The sequence below is a fragment of the Primulina tabacum genome, chromosome 13 (assembly GCF_025594145.1).
Source record: "Primulina tabacum isolate GXHZ01 chromosome 13, ASM2559414v2, whole genome shotgun sequence".
Lineage (NCBI taxonomy): Eukaryota > Viridiplantae > Streptophyta > Magnoliopsida > Lamiales > Gesneriaceae > Primulina > Primulina tabacum.
Genome location: NC_134562.1, coordinates 30,075,092 through 30,097,485, shown reverse-complemented (window position 1 = coordinate 30,097,485; position 22,394 = coordinate 30,075,092). Strand labels below are relative to the sequence as shown.

The window sequence follows — 22,394 nt, the reverse complement described above, 5'->3', positions numbered from 1 at the left end:
CAAAAAAGTGGTAATTTTTCTTGATACATATTGTTAAGATTCATTATAGATACATTTTGCATTTTGAATCTGCCTATACTTAATTAGGCGCACAACAGTGGAACTAAAAGCTAGTAGCACAATTCATTCATTAGACATGCACTTGTCCGATCAAATTCAAACCAAATTCAAACTTAAAACGGTCCTCACAGCATAATGCTGACCAATATATATAGTATTCCACAAATTCAGACAATGTAGAAAAATTCCCACAAATCATCCCATTAAATTTTCACCTCAAATAATGGCAACTATGGATCAAATCCTACTCCTTTACATCTTATTATCCCTACATTTCCTAGCAAATGCTGCACCTGTAGGAGTCTGTTACGGCCGAGTGGCGAACAACCTACCACCACCTTCCGTGGTGGTCAGCCTCCTCAAATCCAACGGAATTTCGAGAATACGGCTCTTCAACCCTGAGCCCGAAGCCTTGGCACCGTTCTCGGGGAGCAGAATCGAGCTCATGATAGGCGTCCCTAATGAAATCCTCCCCACACTAGCCAATGGCACAATGTTGACTGCACTCCAATGGGTCCAATCCAGCATTTTCGCCCACGTCGCGCCTAGTCAAGTTCGATACTTAGCCGTAGGAAACGAGGTTTACCTAAAGGACCCGTTCTACACTCCATATGTAGTACCCGCTATCCTCAACTTATACCAAGCGCTACAAACACTAGGCTTTGGTGACACGATCAAGATTTCATCGTCTCATGCCTCGATGATATTGTCGAACTCATACCCTCCGTCATCCGGTTCATTCGATCCTAACCTTAGACAAGTCTTAACCCCGCTCTTACGATTCTTGCAGGACACCGGATCACCGTTAATGGTCAACGTGTACCCGTTTTTTAGCTACATAAACAGTGAACAATATGTATCACTAGACTATGCTTTGTTTAGGTCATCGTCCACGGTTGAGATAGACCAAAACCTTGGTTACACAAACATGTTTGATGCAACAGTTGACGCGTTCGCATACGCTATGGAGAGGGAAGGGTTCATGGGGATCCCCGTGGTGGTGACGGAAACAGGGTGGCCGACCGGGGGAGGTGAGGCAGCTAGTGCCGAAAACGCAAGGGCTTATGGTGAAAATGTTGTGAGTAGGGCGTTGAACAATGTGGGAACACCTAAAAGGCCTGGTGTTGGGGTAGAGGTTTTCTTGTTTGATCTATTTGATGAGAATGGGAAGAGTGGGGAAGAGTACGAGAGGCATTTTGGCATTTTTGGAGTCAATGGAATTAAAGCTTATGATATTAGTTTCAATTAAATTCACATTATATTAATTTTATATTATGCAATTGGTTGAATTTGTTATTGTATAGTGTGGATAATATGACCTCGTATACACCAAGATTGATCAGAACCATATGATTCCATGTACGGCCCAGATTGATAAAAAAAAAAAACTTCACATTTCTCCCTTCTTTTTTTTTCACTTTTTTGAAATTTAATAAAAAAAGAGCACTTTTGCTTTTCCAAGTGAAACATAGGAGTAAGCAAAGCATCATCCGAGGATAAATGCAAAGCATCAGCATCGTGGTGGCGCCGACTCCTCTCCGAGTCATCTCAATTTCTGGCAGTAATTCTCAATACGCGTGAAGACTCTCAAAAGATTCCTACCACAAAAATATCTGAATCAATTCTTAAATATATATCCCTGTTTCAGTCACAGGTTCTTCCACGAGACTTGAGCGATCGATTTTCGTCCAAGATTTCATATATTTGTTTTTTGAAGTTGAAATTCAGAAAAACAATGGAGGGCCAACAAAAGGGTTCCTTGGATGTTGATATTGAGGATGCTAAACATGATCTCAAAGCTATTTTATGCTCTGCAAACAGGGATTTCCTTGTTCGGAACAATGGTGATCAGGTCATCCATTCCATCTGTTGATAATATATTTATTTTCTTACTTTTGAGCTTAATTTTGTTTATTTGGTTCGAAATTTTTATAAGGGACTGATTTGTAGGCTGCTAGTTAACTATCTGTTACCAGTGTTTTTTTTTCCTTTTTTGGTTGGGATTTCAACTTCGGCTTCTGGGAGTGTACTATTTTGCAGGAAGATCCAATTTTTTTTTCCTTTTCCATTCAATAGGTGATTGAGTTTATCGTAGATGTATTAAAATTTCTTTACTTTGAATCTAAAACATGATTTTTTTGGTGATTTTATTATTTAACTTGTACTGATTTTCTGGGTTAAAATGAAGAATCTTTAAAATATATTCCTTTTTACTTTGCATATGTTTGAGAAATTGGAAGATTATGATGATGGTCATGGTGAATATATCAATGGCTTGTTCATTGATTTATTCTGTGTGTCTCTGTTTAGTCTCTTGAATAGCTTTCGTTCATTCTTCTCTTTTTGTCACGGGTGGAGTTGTGGCCCTTGGGTTTTAGCATGCTTTGTTTATAATTGATCTAATATAAGGAAAAGTAAAGAGACATAGGATATGATTGGATTGTATCATTTGGAATTTTTGTTTCGAATGTATTTTAGATGCGTGGATAGTTTTCATATAGTTAGATTTTAAATTAATCCCTTCTAAATTTAAGCTTTTGCTCGAATAATTTGATCAAGGTTTAAATCATTGACTCAAATCAAATTTCTCCAACGAAATCAAATCTTTCAACCCCACACCTGGTGCGATTCAATTGGTGAATTTTTCGGCATAGGCAGTGTTGGGATGCAATATTTGCCCACACCTAGTGCAATTCAATTGGTGAATTTGTCGGCTTATGTTGTGTTGGGATGCAATATTTGCTTTAGCTAGGAAAACGATCGAAAGACTGTTGTATGATCTAAAAGATTTGTGTTATATTGTTATCATGACATTAACTATAGCTTTTGGTCAATTCTACATATAGGATTTGTACTGGCATTCATTCTTCAGCTATAGTTGAATCTGTATATTATATTTGGCAATAGCATTGTGCTTTGATTTTTTATTTTAGTGGGAGGAGTGTATGTGGGTGAATCAGTTGGAACTCGTATTCCAAATGACACTAATATTATATACATTTAAAATCCATTGTAAGCATTCATGCTAGAGGTTAACTTTAAAGATGATGAGTTTGATATTTCCCCGTGTCAAAAGTATCCGAACAGTTGAAATGAATTTAAAATCTTTGATTTCAAATAACTCGATCTAAATTCAATCTAAAAGTTTATAGATGCGTTAGCTATTTATTTTACAGGTGGAAGGTTACCTAACACTTCATAATATTGACCAGGTTACAGTGGATAGTCTGAAAGGAAAGGTGGTTGGATTATATTTTTCTGCATCATGGTGTGGTCCATGTCAACGATTCACTCCAAAGCTGGTCGAAGTGTATAATCAACTCCTTCCAGATGGCAAATTCGAGATTGTGTTCGTGTCTGGTGATGAAGATAACGAGTCATTTAGTTCATATTTCTCGAAAATGCCCTGGCTTGCTGTTCCATTTTCTGAATCCGAGACTCGTGAAAAGTTGGATGATTTGTTCTCTGTCAGAGGAATACCTCATTTGGCAATTTTGAACGAAAAAGTAGAAGTATTGACTACTGAAGGAGTGGCAATTGTGCAAGAATATGGAGCAGAAGGTTACCCTTTTGATCCTGAAACAATTGGAAGACTCAAGGAACAAGAAGAAGAATCTAAGAGGAATCAGTCACTGCTATCTTTGCTTGTCTCCCGGTCTCGGGATTATTTGATAACTGCTGATGGGAAAAGGGTATGTACTTTACGTGTACCTCCCACAGTAATGTACAACTTAGTTTTACTTCTCGTTATAAAAAAGTTTCTTGTCATTCGGATTGCAAGGTGCGTGTTGCTGAGCTCGAAGGTAAAACTGTTGGCTTATATTTCTCTTTGGCCACATTCAAAGATTGCCTTGCTTTTACTTCGAAGCTCATTGAAGTATATGGGAGTTTGAAAGAAGAGAAAAATGACTTTGAGATTGTTTTGATACCCCTTGACGATGATGAACCATCTTTTAAAGAAGAGTTTGGACGAATGCCGTGGCTTTCACTCCCTGTACAGGACCAACTTTGTGAGAAGCTAGTCCGTTATTTTGATCTCAATACCCTCCCCACTGTAGTTGTAATTGGGCCAGACGGGAAAACTTTGCATTCCAATGTCACTGAAGCCATTGAGGAGCACGGCACGAAGGCATATCCTTTCACACCCCAGAAATTCATCGAACTTCAAGAGATAGAGAAGGCGAAATTGGAAGCACAGACTCTTGAATCAATTTTGGTGTCAAAAGATTGTGATTTTGTGATCGGAAAAGACGGTGTCAAGGTACATTATTGTATATTCATCGTATTTGCCTCATTTCTCATGTTTGTTTTTCCTATTTAACCATTTTTTTCTGTGTAGATTCCGGTGCATGATCTTGTTGGAAAAACAGTACTTATTTACTTCTCGGCCCATTGGTGTCCCCCATGTCCGCGCCTTCCTACCCAAGCTTGTAGAATCTTATCGAAAGATCAAAGAACAAGGCAATGCACTTGAAGTGGTCTTCATCTCGAGTGACACAGACCAGAATGCCTTTGACGAATTCTTCTCATCGATGCCATGGCTCGCTATCCCATTTGATGATAAAAGGAAGGAGTCATTGAACCGCTTATTTAAGGTTCGTGGCATCCCCATGCTCGTGGCAATCGGGCCAACAGGCAAGACTATCACAACCAATGCCAGAGAACTTATCATGTGTCACGGCGCAGAAGCGTATCCCTTCACCGACGAACGCCTCAAAGAGATTGAAGAAGGATATGAGAAAATGGCCGAGGGATGGCCGAAAAAGTTGAAATCTGTGCTACACGAGGACGAGCTCGATCTCACGAAACGTCAGTTCTTTAATTGCGATAGCTGCGGTGAAGAGGGACAAATATGGTCATATTACTGTGAAGATTGTGACTTCGATTTGGATCCAAGATGTGCTTTTGATACTGATGAGAAGGGGAAAATAGTTGAAGTTGAGGGGGAAAATCCAGAAGTCGAAGAAAAGAAGGGTGGAGAGGGTTGGATTTGTGATGGAGGCCAATGTTACAAGAAATAAATTTGCAGCGTTCATACAATTAAAGGTATTTTAAGGTTTGATTTGTGTTGTAATAATCAGACAATTACTGAAAATGGTTGCTATCAAGTGCTTTATATTTCAGTGTGAGATTGTGCTGTATGGTTTATTTTATTTTTTATTTTTATTATTTTACGCACACAACGTGTTCAATGTGTTCGATTTGATCATATACGAAGTTCGATTTTTATACGAAGTTCGATTTTGAATGTATAATATCTATGATTCTTATCGTTCTGCACCCTTTCATGGATTATAGTTAAAATTGATCACGTGTTTATGTAATATGTAGTATTTCTACGGCAAATGTGTGACATATAGTTGTTAAGATGTTTTTCATTAATTTATATTAAAAGTAATATTAGAAAATAATAAATAAATCGTACTATAAATCATTATTTTCATGATTTTAAAAGGTGAGACTATAACGAGTTGAATATAATATATATTGTTTTATTATTTAATTTTATTCATATGTTATATATAATTTTTTGGTAATTATTGCTCTGCCACGTGTATTTTTAAATTAAACCAATCATCAACAAAGAGATGTCGTTTTACTCCAATTAATTACTAAAGAGCAGATATCTTATGAGACGGTCTAACGAATCTTTATCTGTGAGCGGGTTAATCTTACTGATATTCACAATAAAAAGTAACATTCTTAGCATAAAAAGTAATATTTTTTAATGGATGACCCAAATAAGAGATCTGTCTCACAAGATACAACATATGATATCGTCTCACACAAGTTTTTGTCTTATTGTATTCGAAATATATTTTAGAAAAATATTTACTTGGTACAATGAAAATTTTAAAAATTATAAACTATTTATCCAAATAACCAACACTCTTTTCGAAACGTTATTTCTTGTAATAAGAATAAATTTTCATTGTTACTCATAATTAGATACAAATATTTTATGAGTTTAAACTCCATAAAATTTCTTTAAAATGATAAAGATGATAGGAATTTATCGGTAAATATTTATATCTTTTAATAAAAAATTTAAAAATAACAAAAATAGTATATTTTCATTCATAAAAAGTATATATTGTTCAAGTTTTTTTAAGTATATCTGAACTTGATTCACCTTCAATAATTTAAATACAAAAAAATACTTGAGTTGACTCGATTTGGTTACGTCCTCAAACAAATGATTAAACATTTTTGAAAACGTTGAAAAGAATCTCAGTTGCAATAATAAAAATAGTGTAGCTGAAACATTTTTTATACAACATTTTGGTATTTTATAAGAATACAAAATGTTTCAACAATGTCTATCAAAATAGTAACAAAAAGCAAATTAGATAAAGTAAAGAGATATGAATTTTTTTATGGGAATTCGAATGTTAAATCATTCCAAATCTCTTATTTTTCTATTTCTGAAAGAATTTTATTAGAATACTTTGATTTATACAAATCATTTGTACGAACTCGATCTAACCGATATTATACTCTCGATTGGAACTCCTAGCACATTCTTTGTTCTTGACAATAAGAATACATATTCTTATACACATTCTTTAATGTATTTATGAGAAGACTCTATCTTAAATATTCCATAAAAACACATTTTTTGTGTGAGTAAGGTCTCATTAAATGGTTTATTCTTCAATACTTAAATATGGAAGAGTGTTCTACAAACTTTTTTCAAGTGAGGAGGATTTATATTTGAAAGCTCGTATCTCTTTTTGTTTCCCACCCTCAGTTTCTTTTGATTGTTTTTATTCTAGATCATTTTTCTTTTATAATCTGTTCATACTTTTAATCTCTATCAAAATCTCTTGTTTAATCTTTAAAATGTTGTATTTATGGTCTCCAATAATGATATTAACATTACAAACGAGAATATGACTATTATGAAATATTCTCTACGATTCTGATATTGAAACGGTCATATTTGCGTTATTGGCCATTTTTTTTAGATCGAACTGATTTTTCTATTGACCGAGCTAGATTGACTCGAGCTGGTTTTACTCTACCTGATTCGATCGGCTAGTTGAAGTCTTGTAGGTCACCCAATTGGTCCAAGTCGAGCTGGTAGCCTTACTAAACTATATCTCTTGATTCACTAATTTTTGGGAAAATTAATAACACAGAAAGTGTAGCCCTTCGCATTACCTTTCCGCATAAACAAGAACCACTCGATTTCGAGTTTGTATGAAAGAGATATGTTCAAAATACTAGATTTATGTAAGCTGGAACTTGTTATTCATATAATGAAGAACTTACATTTTCATCGTGATTTTTCATCTTCTTAATATCCAATATGGGCTTCAACTTTGGAATAATATATTTATATCATTTTCTTAGCTCCACAACTCATGCTGAATCGTTCCATTTCAATTATCAATATGAGAGATATAGCCAAAATATCATAATTAGAAAACATTGGGATTTTGCTAAATGAAGCCATTTATTTGAATAATGTTCAAAGACAATAATTAATATGCTCTGATATCACTTGTTAGGATATGAGATTGATTTAGAGAAAGGGTGAATAAATAATCTCAACAAATTTTACAAATATTTCGGTTGTGTTAGCAACACTGAAATTAAATTCTTATAAGTTGGGTTCTCAGTAAGTCGGCAGTGGAAACTGCACGGAAATATAGTAACTGAAAGGGTTTGAACACGAAATGGCTTAAATAAAAATCAATTGGGCTATCAATTGGAAAGTAAAATAGAATGATTGAAATATAAATGACACGAGTTTGTTTCTAGATATTCGGATATTTCAATACTCATATGTCACCGCTTCTTTCTTGCGCCAAGATTATACTAAAAGACTTTGGTAATCACAATAATTTGAAATCATCCACTTTAACAGGACTTACACCGCCTAACTGAAACTCTTAATATACTTCACTCTTTAAACAAATTAGCAGTAAAACTTCTTACTCTCAATTACAAGTATTTCAAAAAATATTTTAAGCACGAATTGATCTTTAAATGATCATATTTTAAACTATCATCGTATGCTTGGTTCGATCAGTTTAGCTCTTCAAGAAGAATGTTGAACTCAGAAAGCTTTGATTGTGTAAAAGCATTTTTCCTAAGAGATTCAGATCTATTTTAAAGTATGCATGACTGATCTATTTCAAGTTTTGCTTGCAACGGTCATCTTTTTGAATCTTGTATTTGTTTACAAATACAGACGTCGTTGTTGTCGTGTCATCGTCCTTTTTGACAGATCGTATATTTTTGAGTATTGCGCATGAACTATGACATTCTGTTGAGAATCAGTGGTTGTTAGTACAAAAAAATTTATCCGATAATTCAGTTGGGCTTTGATTCTTAATTATCGAGTAAACCGATAAACTTCCGAGAATTTTTGTACAATTGGGTTAACTGATTGACTGAGATAAACTGTTATCAATTAGACTTCATCAATTGACTTTTGATCAATTTGGCTATCAGTTATCTATTTGTCTTTGAATAATGCAATAGCATTTTGGCTAGCAGTTTGTCTAACTTTGAAAATATTTGTTCGTAAATATTTAATTTTTTTCTTAAATTCAATTTAGTTACGCTCTGTAATTATACATTATATCAACGTCATTATTAAATCACTGAAACGTAAATGATGTAACAATAGTGATAGTATCGAAAAGTGAAAATGTAACAAAATATTTTTGGTAAAAAGATTACAAATAAGGTGGTAATATTGATTTTTTATTTTGAAAAAAAAAAAATAGGTTCTAAAAAATAAACCAAACTAAAACAGACAAAAAATTGGCATGTTCTTTGGTTTCTCAATTTTGCCCTCATTTTATATCAAAATTACATTTTTGTTCTTATTTTTTTAATTTCAAAAAACATTTTTGTTTTTGTTTTTTTTTTTTTGAAATTACAACTATACAAATAGCACTTTAGTCCCTCGATAATTTGTCAAATTTCACTTTAGTTCATAGATAATTACAAAAAAACTGTACACACGCACCGCGTGTGCAAAGTAGCTAGTTGAAAATAAGAATCTCCCTAATAGAGACAAAAAATTGGTCTGTTTTTTGTTTCCCAATTTTGCCCTCATTTGATATCAAAATTACATTTTTGTTTTTATTTTTTTTAATTTCAAAAAACATTTTTGTTCTTTTTTTTAATTACAATTATTCAAATAGTACTTTAGTCCCTCGATCATTTGTCAAATTTCACTTTAGTCCATAGATAATTATAAAAAACTGTACACACATCGCGTATGCAAAGCAGCTAGTTGTTAATTGAAAATGAGAGAGACAAATAAACATGTATTTTTCGATATATCCATTTCGGTAAGTTGATAGAATAGAAAGCTACAGTATGCAAAAATTTAGGCCTAGTCTCATTCCACGAATTGAATGGGCTGTGCTTATTTGGAATTATGAATATTCCAAAAAAGTACTTGTGTACTAAAAAAAATCATATTATTAAAAAAATTATGTTAAGTTAAAACAGTGAAATTTTAAAACCAATTCATAAATTAGTTGAGGGCATGATGCATAGCCACAAAGATATTCAGGGCAAAAACTTGTATGAGACGGTCTCACGAATCGTATTTTGTGAGACATATCTCTTATTTGGATCATCCATAAAAAAATATTATTTTTTATACTAAGAGTTTTATTTTTTATTGTGAATATCAGTAGGGTTGATCCGTCTCACAGATTAAGATTCGTGAGACCGTCTTACAAAAAACCTACTCAATATGAAATAAAGCAGTCAATTCGGATTGAGTTTGTCAAGTTAGCCTAACCCATCAATAAAAATATTTCAACATATTTAAAGACATGCCAGCTCACGCAGGTAGCGGGCCAACCCACGGCAGGTTGGATTAACCCGTAGATTTAGATTTTTTTAAATATTTGTAGGGAAAGTTCTAAAATTTTTTTACTAACTACTTTAAAATGTTAAATCAATAATTAATGATTTTATGAATAATTTCTATAAATTTTTATTAATTAAATAATCAGTTAATTTTTTATTTTATTTTTTATTTGTAATTTGGCCTGCGGGATTGCTTGCCTACCCATAACCAATTTGGGTTGGGTTGAAGATGCGGGGGACGGCCCGCGGGTTGGCCTAACAGATGGCGGGTTTTGTCGGGCCAACCCGACCTGACATGGGTTGACCCGTTTGAAAACTCTAAATCCCGAAATCAACATGGCACTCAAATTATAATAAATAATTAAAAGCTAAGGAAATTTTGGAAAAATTTATAAAAAAAAAACTTATGAATATATTTTAAAATTCTTATCTGTTTAATTGGGTTGATAAGATTGTATAGAGAAATAATATTATGATTATTAACATCTTTGATTAGATATATAATAATATTGAATAAATAATAATATGTTTGATTTAATTTATTAAATTTAGAATAGGATGATGTTTGATGCAATAATTGTCTCCGTTGGGTAAACATTGTGTTTGAGTTGTTGTACCGTTTAAAATATTTGAGTTGCAGCGTTACCACAAGCTATAAAAAGACAAACTATCGGTCCTACAATTGGCATCAAAGCTAAAGTTACAGGTTCGATTCTTATTGATTTTTAATTGTGCAATTATTAGGAAGAAATATAGTTTGGTGCAATAATTGTCCTTAATAGTTAGAACAATCAAAACGTAGTGCGTGTGCTTTTGTATGGTTTAAAGGATTTGAGTTGAACTGTTACCATCTGTTATAAAATTTTTGATAAAGCGGCAAAAGCTCGGTTTGACGGATGATAAATCAATAAATTATATTTTTATAATTTTCAAAAATTAATTAATATAAATAAAGAAAAATATAAATGATAATATTGTAATGTTAATCCTATTATTTGATTAGATAACTAAGCAATACAGAAAATTATAACTAAACATTTCATTCGATTAAATTGAGTAGGACTACTGTGAGACGATCTCACGAATCTTTATCTGTGAGATTGGTCAACACTACCGATATTCACAATAAAAAGTAATACTCTTAGCATAGAAAATAATATGTTTTCATGGATGACCCAAATAAGATATATGTCTCACAAAATACGACCCGTGAGATCGTCTCACACGAGTTTTTATCGGTTAAATTAGGCATGCTTAACAGACCGGTTCGGACCGGAACCGACCCGAAACCGGTCCGTTAAGCCCGGAACCGGATCCGGAATGAAAGAACCGGACCCGAAACCATATACAATTCATTGGTTTGTGGGTTGAACCGGTTCAGCATATTCTGAACCGGTTCAACCGGTTCCGGGTCCGGTTTCAAACCGATTCAGGACCGTATCCGGAACCGACCCGGAACCGGTCCCAAACCCGAATTCAAAAAAAAAAAAAATTTTAAAAAAAAGAAAATAGCCTTTTGGGCCAACGGCTGCTGCAGCCGTTGGCCTAAAGACTGCCCAACGACTGCAAATGCAGCCGTTGGGCTGAAAAAAGCAGGCCAACGGCTGCATTTGCAGCCGTTGGACACTGCAGATTTCAGTAGCCGTTGGCTACTGAAATCTGCAGTGTTTTTTTTATCAATTTGGCCCCCAATTTTGGGGGCCAAAGTGCAAATATACAATCTTTTTTATAACCCCAAAATTCATCTATAAATACAAGTCATTTTTTACATTTCACATATCAATTTTCTCTCAACTTTTCATTTCTCTACAATCAATATCTTTCTTTGCTATCATATCTCCAAATATATTCAATAATTGTATTATAATTTTATCTATAATCCGTATTATTTTTATTGTTATATATTTACCGTGGTTTCACAATATTTCTAGGCACACACTTAAGAAATATTGTTTTGATATTTACAAAGAATATAAAGAAACACTAAAATCGCATCTTTCAAATATTTCTTGTAGAGTTAGTTTGACAACTGATATTTGGACTAATTTAAAATATGAATCATATCTTGTTGTTACATGTCATTGGATTGACGAAACTTGGACTATGCAAAAAAGAATTTTAGCGCTAGATCATTTAGAATCGTCTCACAACGCATACACTATCGCTAGATATGTTTTAAATGTTGTTAAGATTTATGGCATACAAAATAAAATAATGTCGATAACTTTAGATAATGCGAGTGCCAATATACTCTTGCAATTAAATATCTTAAAGATTCACTAAAACCAATTTTAGAAGGTAATTTGCTTCATGTTAGATGTGCGTGTCATATTATCAACTTATGTGTTAAATGTGCATGTGATGAACAAATGTCCACTGTAATAGAAAAATTCAAATTATGTGGGAAATTATTACGTGAAAGAAGATATGGACGTGACTGGAAAACACTAGTCGAATCAACCGGAATTAAATTTAAAAAATTTCCTCTTCCTATTGAAATTAGATGGAATTCTTTATATCACTTGCTTCATACTTTATAACGTTTTCAAGATTTAGTTACTCCGTATTATAATAATATTGCAACACAAGCTTTAATACTAACAGACGATTATTAGAATATTTTGAGTAAATGTGTTTCTTTGTTAGAAATTTTTAAAGAAGCAACCGAAAAATTTTCTGGCATTAACTACCCTACTTCAACCATGCTTCTACCTTTGCTTTTCAATATGTTTTATAAATTTATTGAATATCGCGATGATTCTGTTATGCGTGATTTTGTTTCAAATATGGAAAACAAATTTTTAAAATATTGGGAAACTATCCCAATTGTGCATGGTTTAGCAACATTACTTGATCATACTCAAAATCAAGGAGGATTAGACGTGTTTTTTGAATATTATGCTAAATTTCTTAAGAAGAATGTTGACGATCAAAAGAAGTCAATCATGCATTCTCTCCAAGAATTGTTTGATTTGTATGCTAGTGAACAATGTGATGAACCGAGTGCGCAGCCGGAGGAGATGCCGACATATAAGAGCAAAAGTGGAGCACTGAACTTCTTTCAAAGTTTGAAACGACAAAAGTTCAAAGGAAAATCGGTGACAACAACCAATTACAATGAGATCCAAATTTATCTAAGTCAATATATTGAGACTACGGATAATTTCGATGTTCTTGATTGGTGGAAAGTAAATTCTAAACTTTATCCAGTGTTATCTGCAATTGCAAGAGATGTCCTACCCATTCAAAGTTCAAGTGTTGCTTCCGAATCAGCATTTTCAGTATGTGGAAGGATCATTGGTGACCAAAGAACTAATTTAAAGCCAGAAACACTTTCCATGCTAACGTGCCTACAAGATTGGTTTGCAGCAGAAAAAAAGAATAGGACCTCTGGCGCGATCGACGAATTCCAAAGCTCAAGTTCCGACGAAGATCCAGAATATTCCAAATATATTTTAATAAATCGTGATGAATTTTAGATGTTCAATTATAAAAATAAATGTTTAAGTTATTCTGTTATATTTTTTTTATGTAATCACAATTATTTGCAATCAAAATACTAAATAAAAAATTATCCATTAATATTACTAATTTTAATTATATAGTAAAATATAATAAATTAAAGTTCGGAACCGGTTTAAACCGAACCGGAACCGGTTTATTCGAAGCCGAACCGGTCTTGGTTTGGATTGGTTCCAAGTTTTTCAATTAGGAACCGGAACCGGTTCCTAACCGGTTCGGACCAAAACCGTTTTGGTCCGGTGGAACCCATAAGGGGGTTAAATTATATATGTTACGGCAATCTTACAGTATTAGAGATTGGGAATGTCTGCTAGAGAGGTGATATAGAGTCCAGCTGGCTTTTCCATGTGCAAATAATTCAACCGGGATTCTTGAAAATGTATAATGAGAAGAGAGAACATGCAATGAAATTATATAGGTATGCATCTTTTTTCATGTTATTTAAAAAATTATTTGGTAATATCAATTATACAATTAACTTCCATTTTTACCCTTGTTTAACAGTCTTTAAATACATAGTTTGTTATCTTTCTAACAATTATTTAATTACAAGTCGATGAATTGTAGCTCATCTGACACCAATCTCCTAAATTTAGAACGATGTCTCAATTTCAAGACTCGGTTATAACATTAATCTCCACCAATAAAAAAAGAATTAGTTATTGACAATACCTCCAATTAAATATGAGTATATTAGGAAAAACGTGGAAGTGAAATGACTAAATATGATGTATATCTATATATTTGAGAAAAATAAAAAAAATATATGATGTATATATAATGAGTAGGTCTTTTGTGAGACGATCTCACGAATTTTTATCTGTGAGACGTGTCAACCCCTACCGATATTCAAAATAAAAAGTAATATTCTTAGCATGAAAAATAATATTTTTTCAATAGATAACCCAAATAAGAGATTTGTCTCACAAAATATGATTTTTGAGATCGTCTCAGATGAATTTTTATCATATAGTTTTTGTCATATATAATTGGGTGGAGGAGTAATATTCCTCTTATAATATAAGTAAAATGAAATATAAATAAATATTGGTTTGGTCAAAAAATTTGTGCGAAACGTGTGGTCAAGATTTATCGCAATGGGAAATTGAAATTGAATGTCACTTTTTAACTCGAAAGTGAATGTCATTTAATATGGTTGTTCAGGTAATAAATGAGTGAGTAATTTCTTTAGTACAGATCGCTGCGGCAACTGACCAGTGTTTTTTTTTAAATAATAATATTTTTTATTGGAAAAATGAATTGTTTCATATACCAAAAAACAATAATATTCAATCGGTCTGTGAATTCATTAGATGGTTGAAATATTCAGAAGGTGAATCTTTGAGGTTTTGATTTGAAAATAGTTTAATTTATATTGGACAAATTAATGCATACTGTATGGAAATATGCGGATATATGTGGGAATATAATACGTAGATGTACGTTCAGGTCGATTTATATGATCAAATGTTTGTTGTTTTAACAAAAGTGTATCATATGGTAAAAATGTAATCCCAAAACTTTTAAACGTACATAAACTAATGTGTCTGTTGTTCACGTCTCAATCGCTCTCTTAACAATATGATCAAGCGATCTCCATCATGTTCAAACCGAATGTTTGAAACACTTTATTAGAGATTTTAATATATTTCTATATTAACTTGATGTAATAAAGAGAACGAGCTCAAAATGGTTGTTAGAAGAGCCTATTTTGTAGTCGCACTTGCATGAATCTTGATTCTAGCTTTGACACAAAATATCATATAATTTGCTCAAGGTTAGTAATTGAAGTTTTACTAAAAATTATAGCTGGTGATAATAGTACAACTTAAATATTTTAAACTGTACAATAGCTCAAGCACTATGTTTCGATTGGTTCACCCACCATAAACAATCATTGAACCCAATCAATTTTGCTTCCAATGATTATATTCATTGCAATCAATGAGAATCGAACTCGTGACATTGACTCTGATGATTATTGTAAGACATAATGTTTGCAATTTACCAAAATTTATAACTGGTGATAATTGTACATCTCAAATATTTTAAATCATACAACAATTAAAACACTATATATCGATATCTTTTCCTATTAAAAAGAATTATTATACTCAACAATTTGATATTCTAAAAATTATACACATGGTATGAATCTTTGACCTGTGGAATCACCATTTAGGACACAAGACAGCTCACTCGGATATTACTGCCCGAAACAACCTGCCAAGCCTGAAAAACACTTGATAATTTAAGGACAGCGATAACAGGAAAAGAGTGTGTATACTTAAATAATTGGTGTACCATAATCATTTAGAAAATTCAATATATTGCTTGGAAAATTCTATACATTTTTTTAAAAATAATTGGTGTATACAAATAATTGCTATGATCAAATTGTTCGAGGGCTGAAATTTGCGTTTAAAAATCTCTATCCATGCGTGTCAAACAATATTTGATCTTCTAAAATCGAGCAACAATAATAGAATTCTTGATTGATCACAACCTAAAATATATGTACATTCATATCTGAAATATTGGAATGTGTATTTAATGTAAAATACCCAAAAATAAAATTATTGTCGGAATTATAATTTTGTCCCATGATGGGATCAGTAATTAATAAATAAATTTCAATTTTTTTAAAAAAATTCTAAATATATGTCATGTCGGTTAAATATATAATTACAATTTGAAAACAAAAACTTAAAGAGTGGTCAAACTTCAAGGACAAACACACACACACACACACAATATATATATATATATAAACATTCTGATTCATGTCCAATAACAAAACTACAAATTATGGACCTAATCACGCGTTAAATTATGAACATCTGATTCATAATGTGCAAACAGAAAAAAAGGAACAAAGTTTAAAAATGTGCAAAAGAAAAAAAAGGAAAAAAAACCAAATTATTGCACACCACATGTCCTACCGGTGGAATCTCTGGTCCTTTTAGCCATCAGTTGACGAGACCATTTTTTATGAAAACTAAACCGGGAAGTTAGACATTTCAGTTTTCATCCGTCGATTTTTTTTGTCTTCAGTCCCTGTATATTTTTTTAATACCACATTTACACATGAAGTGTACCACATTTCCACATGAAATGTACCACATTTTGTATGACATAGTACCACAATTTTGTGGGTAGGGAGTGAACTCAAAGAAATGTTTTGATTGAGGATTTTTCACCAACTTCCCCGAACTAAAACGCATGAATATTACTTTATATATATATGATGATACCGTAATTTTTTCTAGGTCCGATATGATCAGCATGGTCTTCGAACTTACAATGTTTGAGCCGGAACTGATGGAACGCTTTTAATCGGTATAGATGAACAATAGTTAGGGGGTGTTAAAGAATTTTTCCGACGTGACCTCTCCGACGCTCAAATCACATCTTGGCTTAAGGAGAAAGAGAGAAACGAGAAAATGTGATCCGTAGAATGGTGCTAACGGAATTAATATGTTAATGAATCAAACAATGAACTATATTTGGGTATTTATAAGAATTGAGAGGACTAGTCACCATATTGAAAAAAATTATCTTATGTAAAAGTAAACTCTTCTCTAATCCCTGCAAATCTAATGTAATCTCTAGCCCTTTTAAGTCACCAGTTGATGAGACCATTTTTTCACTGAAAAAAACATGTATGAAAACTAAAAAGCATGTATATTATGAATCACATTTCAGTGATAGAACAGTTACCCTAACTAAATATTACTTAAACCGTTGATATGGTTATTTTTCAAGTATATTTAGAAATATTAATCAACGTTATTGGAGTATGAGGTTGCATCTTGTGAATTTGAGATCGATACGACACCGGATGCTTAGATTTTCTTTCCGAATAATGATATTGAGCATTGATATTATAATTCCTGGTACATTATGATGCTTATGATATATAATACATAAGAATAACACAAACTCTTTACTCAGTCGTTTCATTAAAAGTTCAAAAGTCGGGGAGGTTCGGACCACAATACTTCCTATCCGAATGTTTCGGCGCTCGAGTCTTTTCCGACACGAGCAACTGAGTATCACCATCGCGGTATACCAATCACTCCATCGATCTTTTTTGAGAAGGAAAAAAAAAAGCATATCTAATAAAACTAAATGTAATAAATAGATAGAGACAATCCCCGAAAGAAGCAGAGACCATTTAACAGAGGGTCACGGGGAATGCGTAGCTTGGCATGACGCAGAGGGATTTGTGTACTAAAAAAAGAGAGTACGCAATAAATATGACACAAAGCTTCGCGGGCATAAGACAAAGGGCCGCATTGGTTGGGAAAAAAGGTCAAAAAACCAAACCGCGTTCGAATCCCATTTTTAGGCCCCACGATGTTTAGCCAATTATTGCCCTTCACGTGTCGTTCTACGCGTTTCCTGCACTCACCGGTCCGCGAATCCTTGACTCCAACACCAGGCCCTGCCCTCTTCCCATGGGTAAACTTATACCATATATGTCATTAAGAAAAACAAATAAATTTAGTTCTATTTCTTTTCAGTTTATTTTTATTGTTTTTTTTTTTTTTTGTAATTTTAGTAATTTTTTTTGTTGTTGAAGTTTTCCTTCAAAACTAGAAACAAACTGTTTTTTCTGTATCTGAACTGTCATAAATATTGGTCTTCTAATGGTCAATAATATCTAACCTAATCCCCCTTTGCAGGTGTTAAATACTTATATAGTTTATATATTTATTTAAACATAATATTTTTTATTAAGAGTAATATTCTATCTAAATATTTAAAGTTTCATTTTTATTAGTTATGTTATTGATAAATATTATGTGATATATGTTAATTTGATTGAAAAATATTATTTTTATGTCAAAAATATATTGTATATTATATGTTGATTTGATTGAAAATTTATAACTTTTATATCAAAAATATTAATTTTCACCGCATGTATGGACCAAGTCGATCCGTCTCATACATATAGATCTAGAGATCTACTTTTAGTTTTAATATGAGATAATAAATTGGAGAGTAGGTCTGTAATAATGCGATATCAAATATTTATATTCGTGAAACGGGCCCATCCGGTATATATATAGAATGAAAATAAATATTTTTGGAACTAAAAATAATAAATTTTTATGGTTGGGTCAGATAGAATATCTATCTCAGAAAATTGATTTGCAGGATAATCTCATGAAAGTTTTGATATCAATAGAAAGATAAACATAACATAATTAATTTTAACATTAATTTGTTATTGTATCTTGATACAATAACAAAATAACTATATCATCAGAAATCCTCAAAACTATTATAAAATATCATAATTTATAAAAGAGTAGGTCTCTTGTGAGACGGTCTCACAAATCTTTATCTGTGAAACGGATCAACTCTACCGATATTCACAATAAAAAGTAATACTCTTATCATAAAAAGTAATACTTTTTCATGGATGACACAAATAAGATATCTGTCTCACAAAATACGACTCGTAAGACAGTCTCACACAAGTTTTTGCTTTTATAAAATAATAAAATTATCCTCCTTGTATAACTATTCTACTTATAATTTTTTTTAAAATTTTCACATAATCTCTAAATTTTCTACATAAAAAACTAAATATAAAACATAAAATAATTAATTTCTGTACCAACATAAAAAACAAAGTTTATATTAAGTGGTGCCTAAGGCCCTTTCTTCTTGGCCCCATTAGCATGATCAGGAAAAAATTATCTTTTTACATATAAATAAATTTTTTAAATTTCAAATATTTTTAAATTTTAATTTTTTAATTTCGCCCACCTTCTTCCATTACATTTCTTCCCAGTTCCCACCACAGTTCAACAAGAACCAACCCACGCCATTTTCACTCCCTCTTTCTCTCACTACCAAAATGCACTCCAGATTCTTGCTCTTCTTCTCTGCAACGATTTTCTACGTGAGTTCTCAATAAATCTGTAATCTTTTGTGATAAAGTTTGTTATCTTGGATGATTTTTGTTCATGCGTGATTGTGAATTTGAATTTGTTCTGTAATTGATTGTATGTGTGTGTTTTAATGGTGATGATGTTAATGCAGGTGGTATTCTCCGGCTCAGGAGATGATTCCGGCGAGAACCCGTTTACGCCGAAGGGGTATTTGATCCGTTACTGGAAGAAGGAGATATCCACCGATTTGCCGATGCCGGCGTTCTTGCTCGACAAAGCTTCGCCGTTATCCGCGGTGGAGTTTGCAGGTTTCTCGAGGCTCGCCGATCAGCGGGCGTTATCTTTTCAACTTCCCGATTTCTGCAGCAAAGCTAACCTCTTCTGTTTCTCCGATTTGTCGCCGAGTCTCGAGAAGCACGACAGAAATGCGAATTTCGCCGTGTACCTGAACAAGAACTTCACCAACTATGGGGACGGCCGGCTCGGCGGGGTGGATTCTTTCAAGAACTATTCCGACGGGGACAATCTCCCGGTGGACTCGTTCCGCCGCTACAGCCGCGACTCCACCGGCCATGGAGATAAATTCTCCAGCTACGCCACGGATGCCAATGTGGTTGACCAGAGCTTCAACACCTACGGCACCGCCGCAACCGGAGGGGCAGGGGATTTCAGTAACTACAACAATCAGGTGAACGTGCCAAATCTCCGTTTCACTTCGTATTCAGACGACAGCAATGGCCGGAAGCAATCCTTCACCGCATACACCGATGAAGCCAATTCTGGCGACCAGAAATTCACCAGCTACGGCAAAAGCGGCAACGGCGCCGCCAATGATTTCGCCAGCTACGGAAAGGATTCCAATGTAATGGGCTCGACTTTCACCAACTATGGCGAGAATGGGAATGCCGCAAATGACACATTCACTTCCTATGGGACAGATACCAATGTACCTGAAAATACTTTCAAGAATTACGGCACTCAAGGGAATGCAGCAACTGAAAGTTTCAAGAATTACAGAGACCAATCCAACGTGGGAGACGACAATTTCCAATCATACGGCAAGAATTCCAATGCCGCGAAGGTGGATTTTGAGAACTACGGGAAATCCTTCAATGAGGGGACAGATAAATTCAGCGGCTATGGCAATGGTGCTGTAGGCCAAGCAGTCGACTTCAAGATTTATGGACTGAACAACACTTTCAAAGATTACGCGAAAAAGGGTGTCACCTTTACAGGGCTGTCGAACGAAAGCTCGGCTATGGGGGCCTCTTTGGCAGCCACGGGCGAAAAGGTTAACAAATGGGTGGTGGAGCCAGGCAAATTTTTCCGGGAGAAGATGTTGAAAAGTGGCAATGTGATGCCTATGCCTGATATCCGTGACAAAATGCCTAAGAGGTCGTTTTTACCGCGAGTGATCGTGTCGAAATTACCCTTCTCGACGTCCAAAGTCGACGAATTGAAAAAGATTTTCCACGCCGAAGATGACAACTCTACCATGTCAAAAATGTTGACAGATTCATTGAGCGAGTGCGAGAGACCACCTAGCCCGGGGGAGACAAAGCGTTGTGTGACCTCAATCGAAGATATGATGGACTTCGCAACATCCATGCTGGGGCGTAACATCATGGTTCGGACCACGGAGAACACTAAAGGGTCGAAAGGCGACATCATGATCGGGAAGGTAAGCGGAATCAACTCAGGGAAAGTCACTAAATCGGTGTCTTGCCACCAGAGCTTGTTTCCCTACTCGCTCTACTATTGTCACTCGGTCCCGAAAGTTCGAATCTACGAAGCCGACATTCTCGACTCCAAGTCGAAGGCAACCATAAATCACGGTGTCGCCATATGCCATATCGATACGTCTTCTTGGAGCCCTGGCCATGGAGCCTTCATTTCTTTAGGTTCAGGTCCAGGAAAGATCGAGGTTTGCCACTGGATCTTTGAGAACGACATGACTTGGGCAGTCGCAGATTGAGATTATTTTTTACTTAGTTTTGGTTCATCCAGTTGTGTTACACAAAGGGTAAACCACTGGTTTGACCTTTCAATTTAACTCTATTTATTCATATTATCATCACCTTCCAAGTTTACTTTTATCACATTCAACTGTTTATACTTGGAAAGTCAAATTCTTGTGTCACTAAACTTTTGTGTGTGTACATTTCCCGTGTCAATTTTAACTCTATGGAGGTTTTCCACCTTAGCATATGGAAGAAAGGTCTTTTTGTAAATCATCCGATTCATCCACTACGGAATCCTTGGATTCCGGTAACACTTGGTATGAACTCTTCGTAAAATATGACATATACCCACATGATCCAACGACTCTCACTTTTCACCTGGTGGGCGAATGCTAAATTTCGAGATTGGCACGACGCCGTTGGTATGAATCTATCACTCACTCACGAGCAACCCAAAATGATGCAAAATGACAGTTGAGAATACTGTTCTACTGATAAAGATCATAAATGCAAAAGTGAGAAACGGAGCTAGGATGAGAGGAGCCAACAAAAGGGTGAAATGGAATGAATCATCAGAGCATAAAAACGATGAATGCTCACATGTAATGGCAATAGTTTGGTGGTCCTCATTATCCAAATATTATATAGTCTCTGTGTTTGCTTTAATGTGGGTGGGAAGACGACGCCATTTTCCAGCTGTTGTTGGACCAATCCCTCCTCTTTCCTTTTGTTATTTACTCTCTCAAACACTTTCGGAACAAACAACCGAAAGCCCGTGGCGGGGCGATGCACGTTTTAGTCCGACACATTTTTTATAACGTGAGTGTAACAAGAACGAATGTGTCTACTTGCTCTATGTTGTTACCGCCTAAAGCACTCGTACGATGCCTTCATTCATCGTGGGAAGTGGAAAACTTCGAAAAATCTTTCATTAAATTGATTATATCTTGATTGTTATATAATTGTTTCGTTCGGATCTTAATGTCACAGGGGCTTGGTGCATAATGTTATAGGGGCTGTTGCACCAAGCGCTAAAGCATGGGTGTTTTGTATCCATTGAACAAAAAATGCTATATAACCCGTCGAATTATTTTGA

At 34.1% G+C, this 22,394-nt stretch overlaps 3 protein-coding genes across 3 annotated transcripts; all 3 read left to right on the top strand.

Annotated features, from left to right (window-relative positions):
- Window positions 1-292: 292 nt before the first annotated feature.
- On the top strand, window positions 293-1,309 carry LOC142521988 (glucan endo-1,3-beta-glucosidase-like). Its single transcript, XM_075625164.1, has one exon. It carries the CDS (start codon window positions 293-295, stop codon window positions 1,307-1,309), a length of 1,017 nt encoding a protein of 338 aa, XP_075481279.1.
- Window positions 1,310-1,523: 214 nt separating this feature from the next.
- Window positions 1,524-5,189, top strand: LOC142521761 (putative nucleoredoxin 1). Its single transcript, XM_075624952.1, is given in 5 exon segments — window positions 1,524-1,912; window positions 3,273-3,752; window positions 3,842-4,321; window positions 4,400-4,468; window positions 4,470-5,189. Coding segments are annotated over 5 exon segments (1,758 nt in total). The 5' UTR covers window positions 1,524-1,795; the 3' UTR covers window positions 5,082-5,189.
- Window positions 5,190-19,211: 14,022 nt separating this feature from the next.
- Window positions 19,212-21,582, top strand: LOC142522931 (polygalacturonase-1 non-catalytic subunit beta-like). The gene is made up of 2 exons (XM_075626526.1): window positions 19,212-19,348; window positions 19,489-21,582. The coding sequence occupies exons 1-2, from the start codon at window positions 19,304-19,306 to the stop codon at window positions 21,310-21,312; spliced, it is 1,869 nt and encodes a 622-aa protein (XP_075482641.1). The 5' UTR covers window positions 19,212-19,303; the 3' UTR covers window positions 21,313-21,582.
- The last annotated feature ends 812 nt before the right edge of the window (window positions 21,583-22,394 follow it).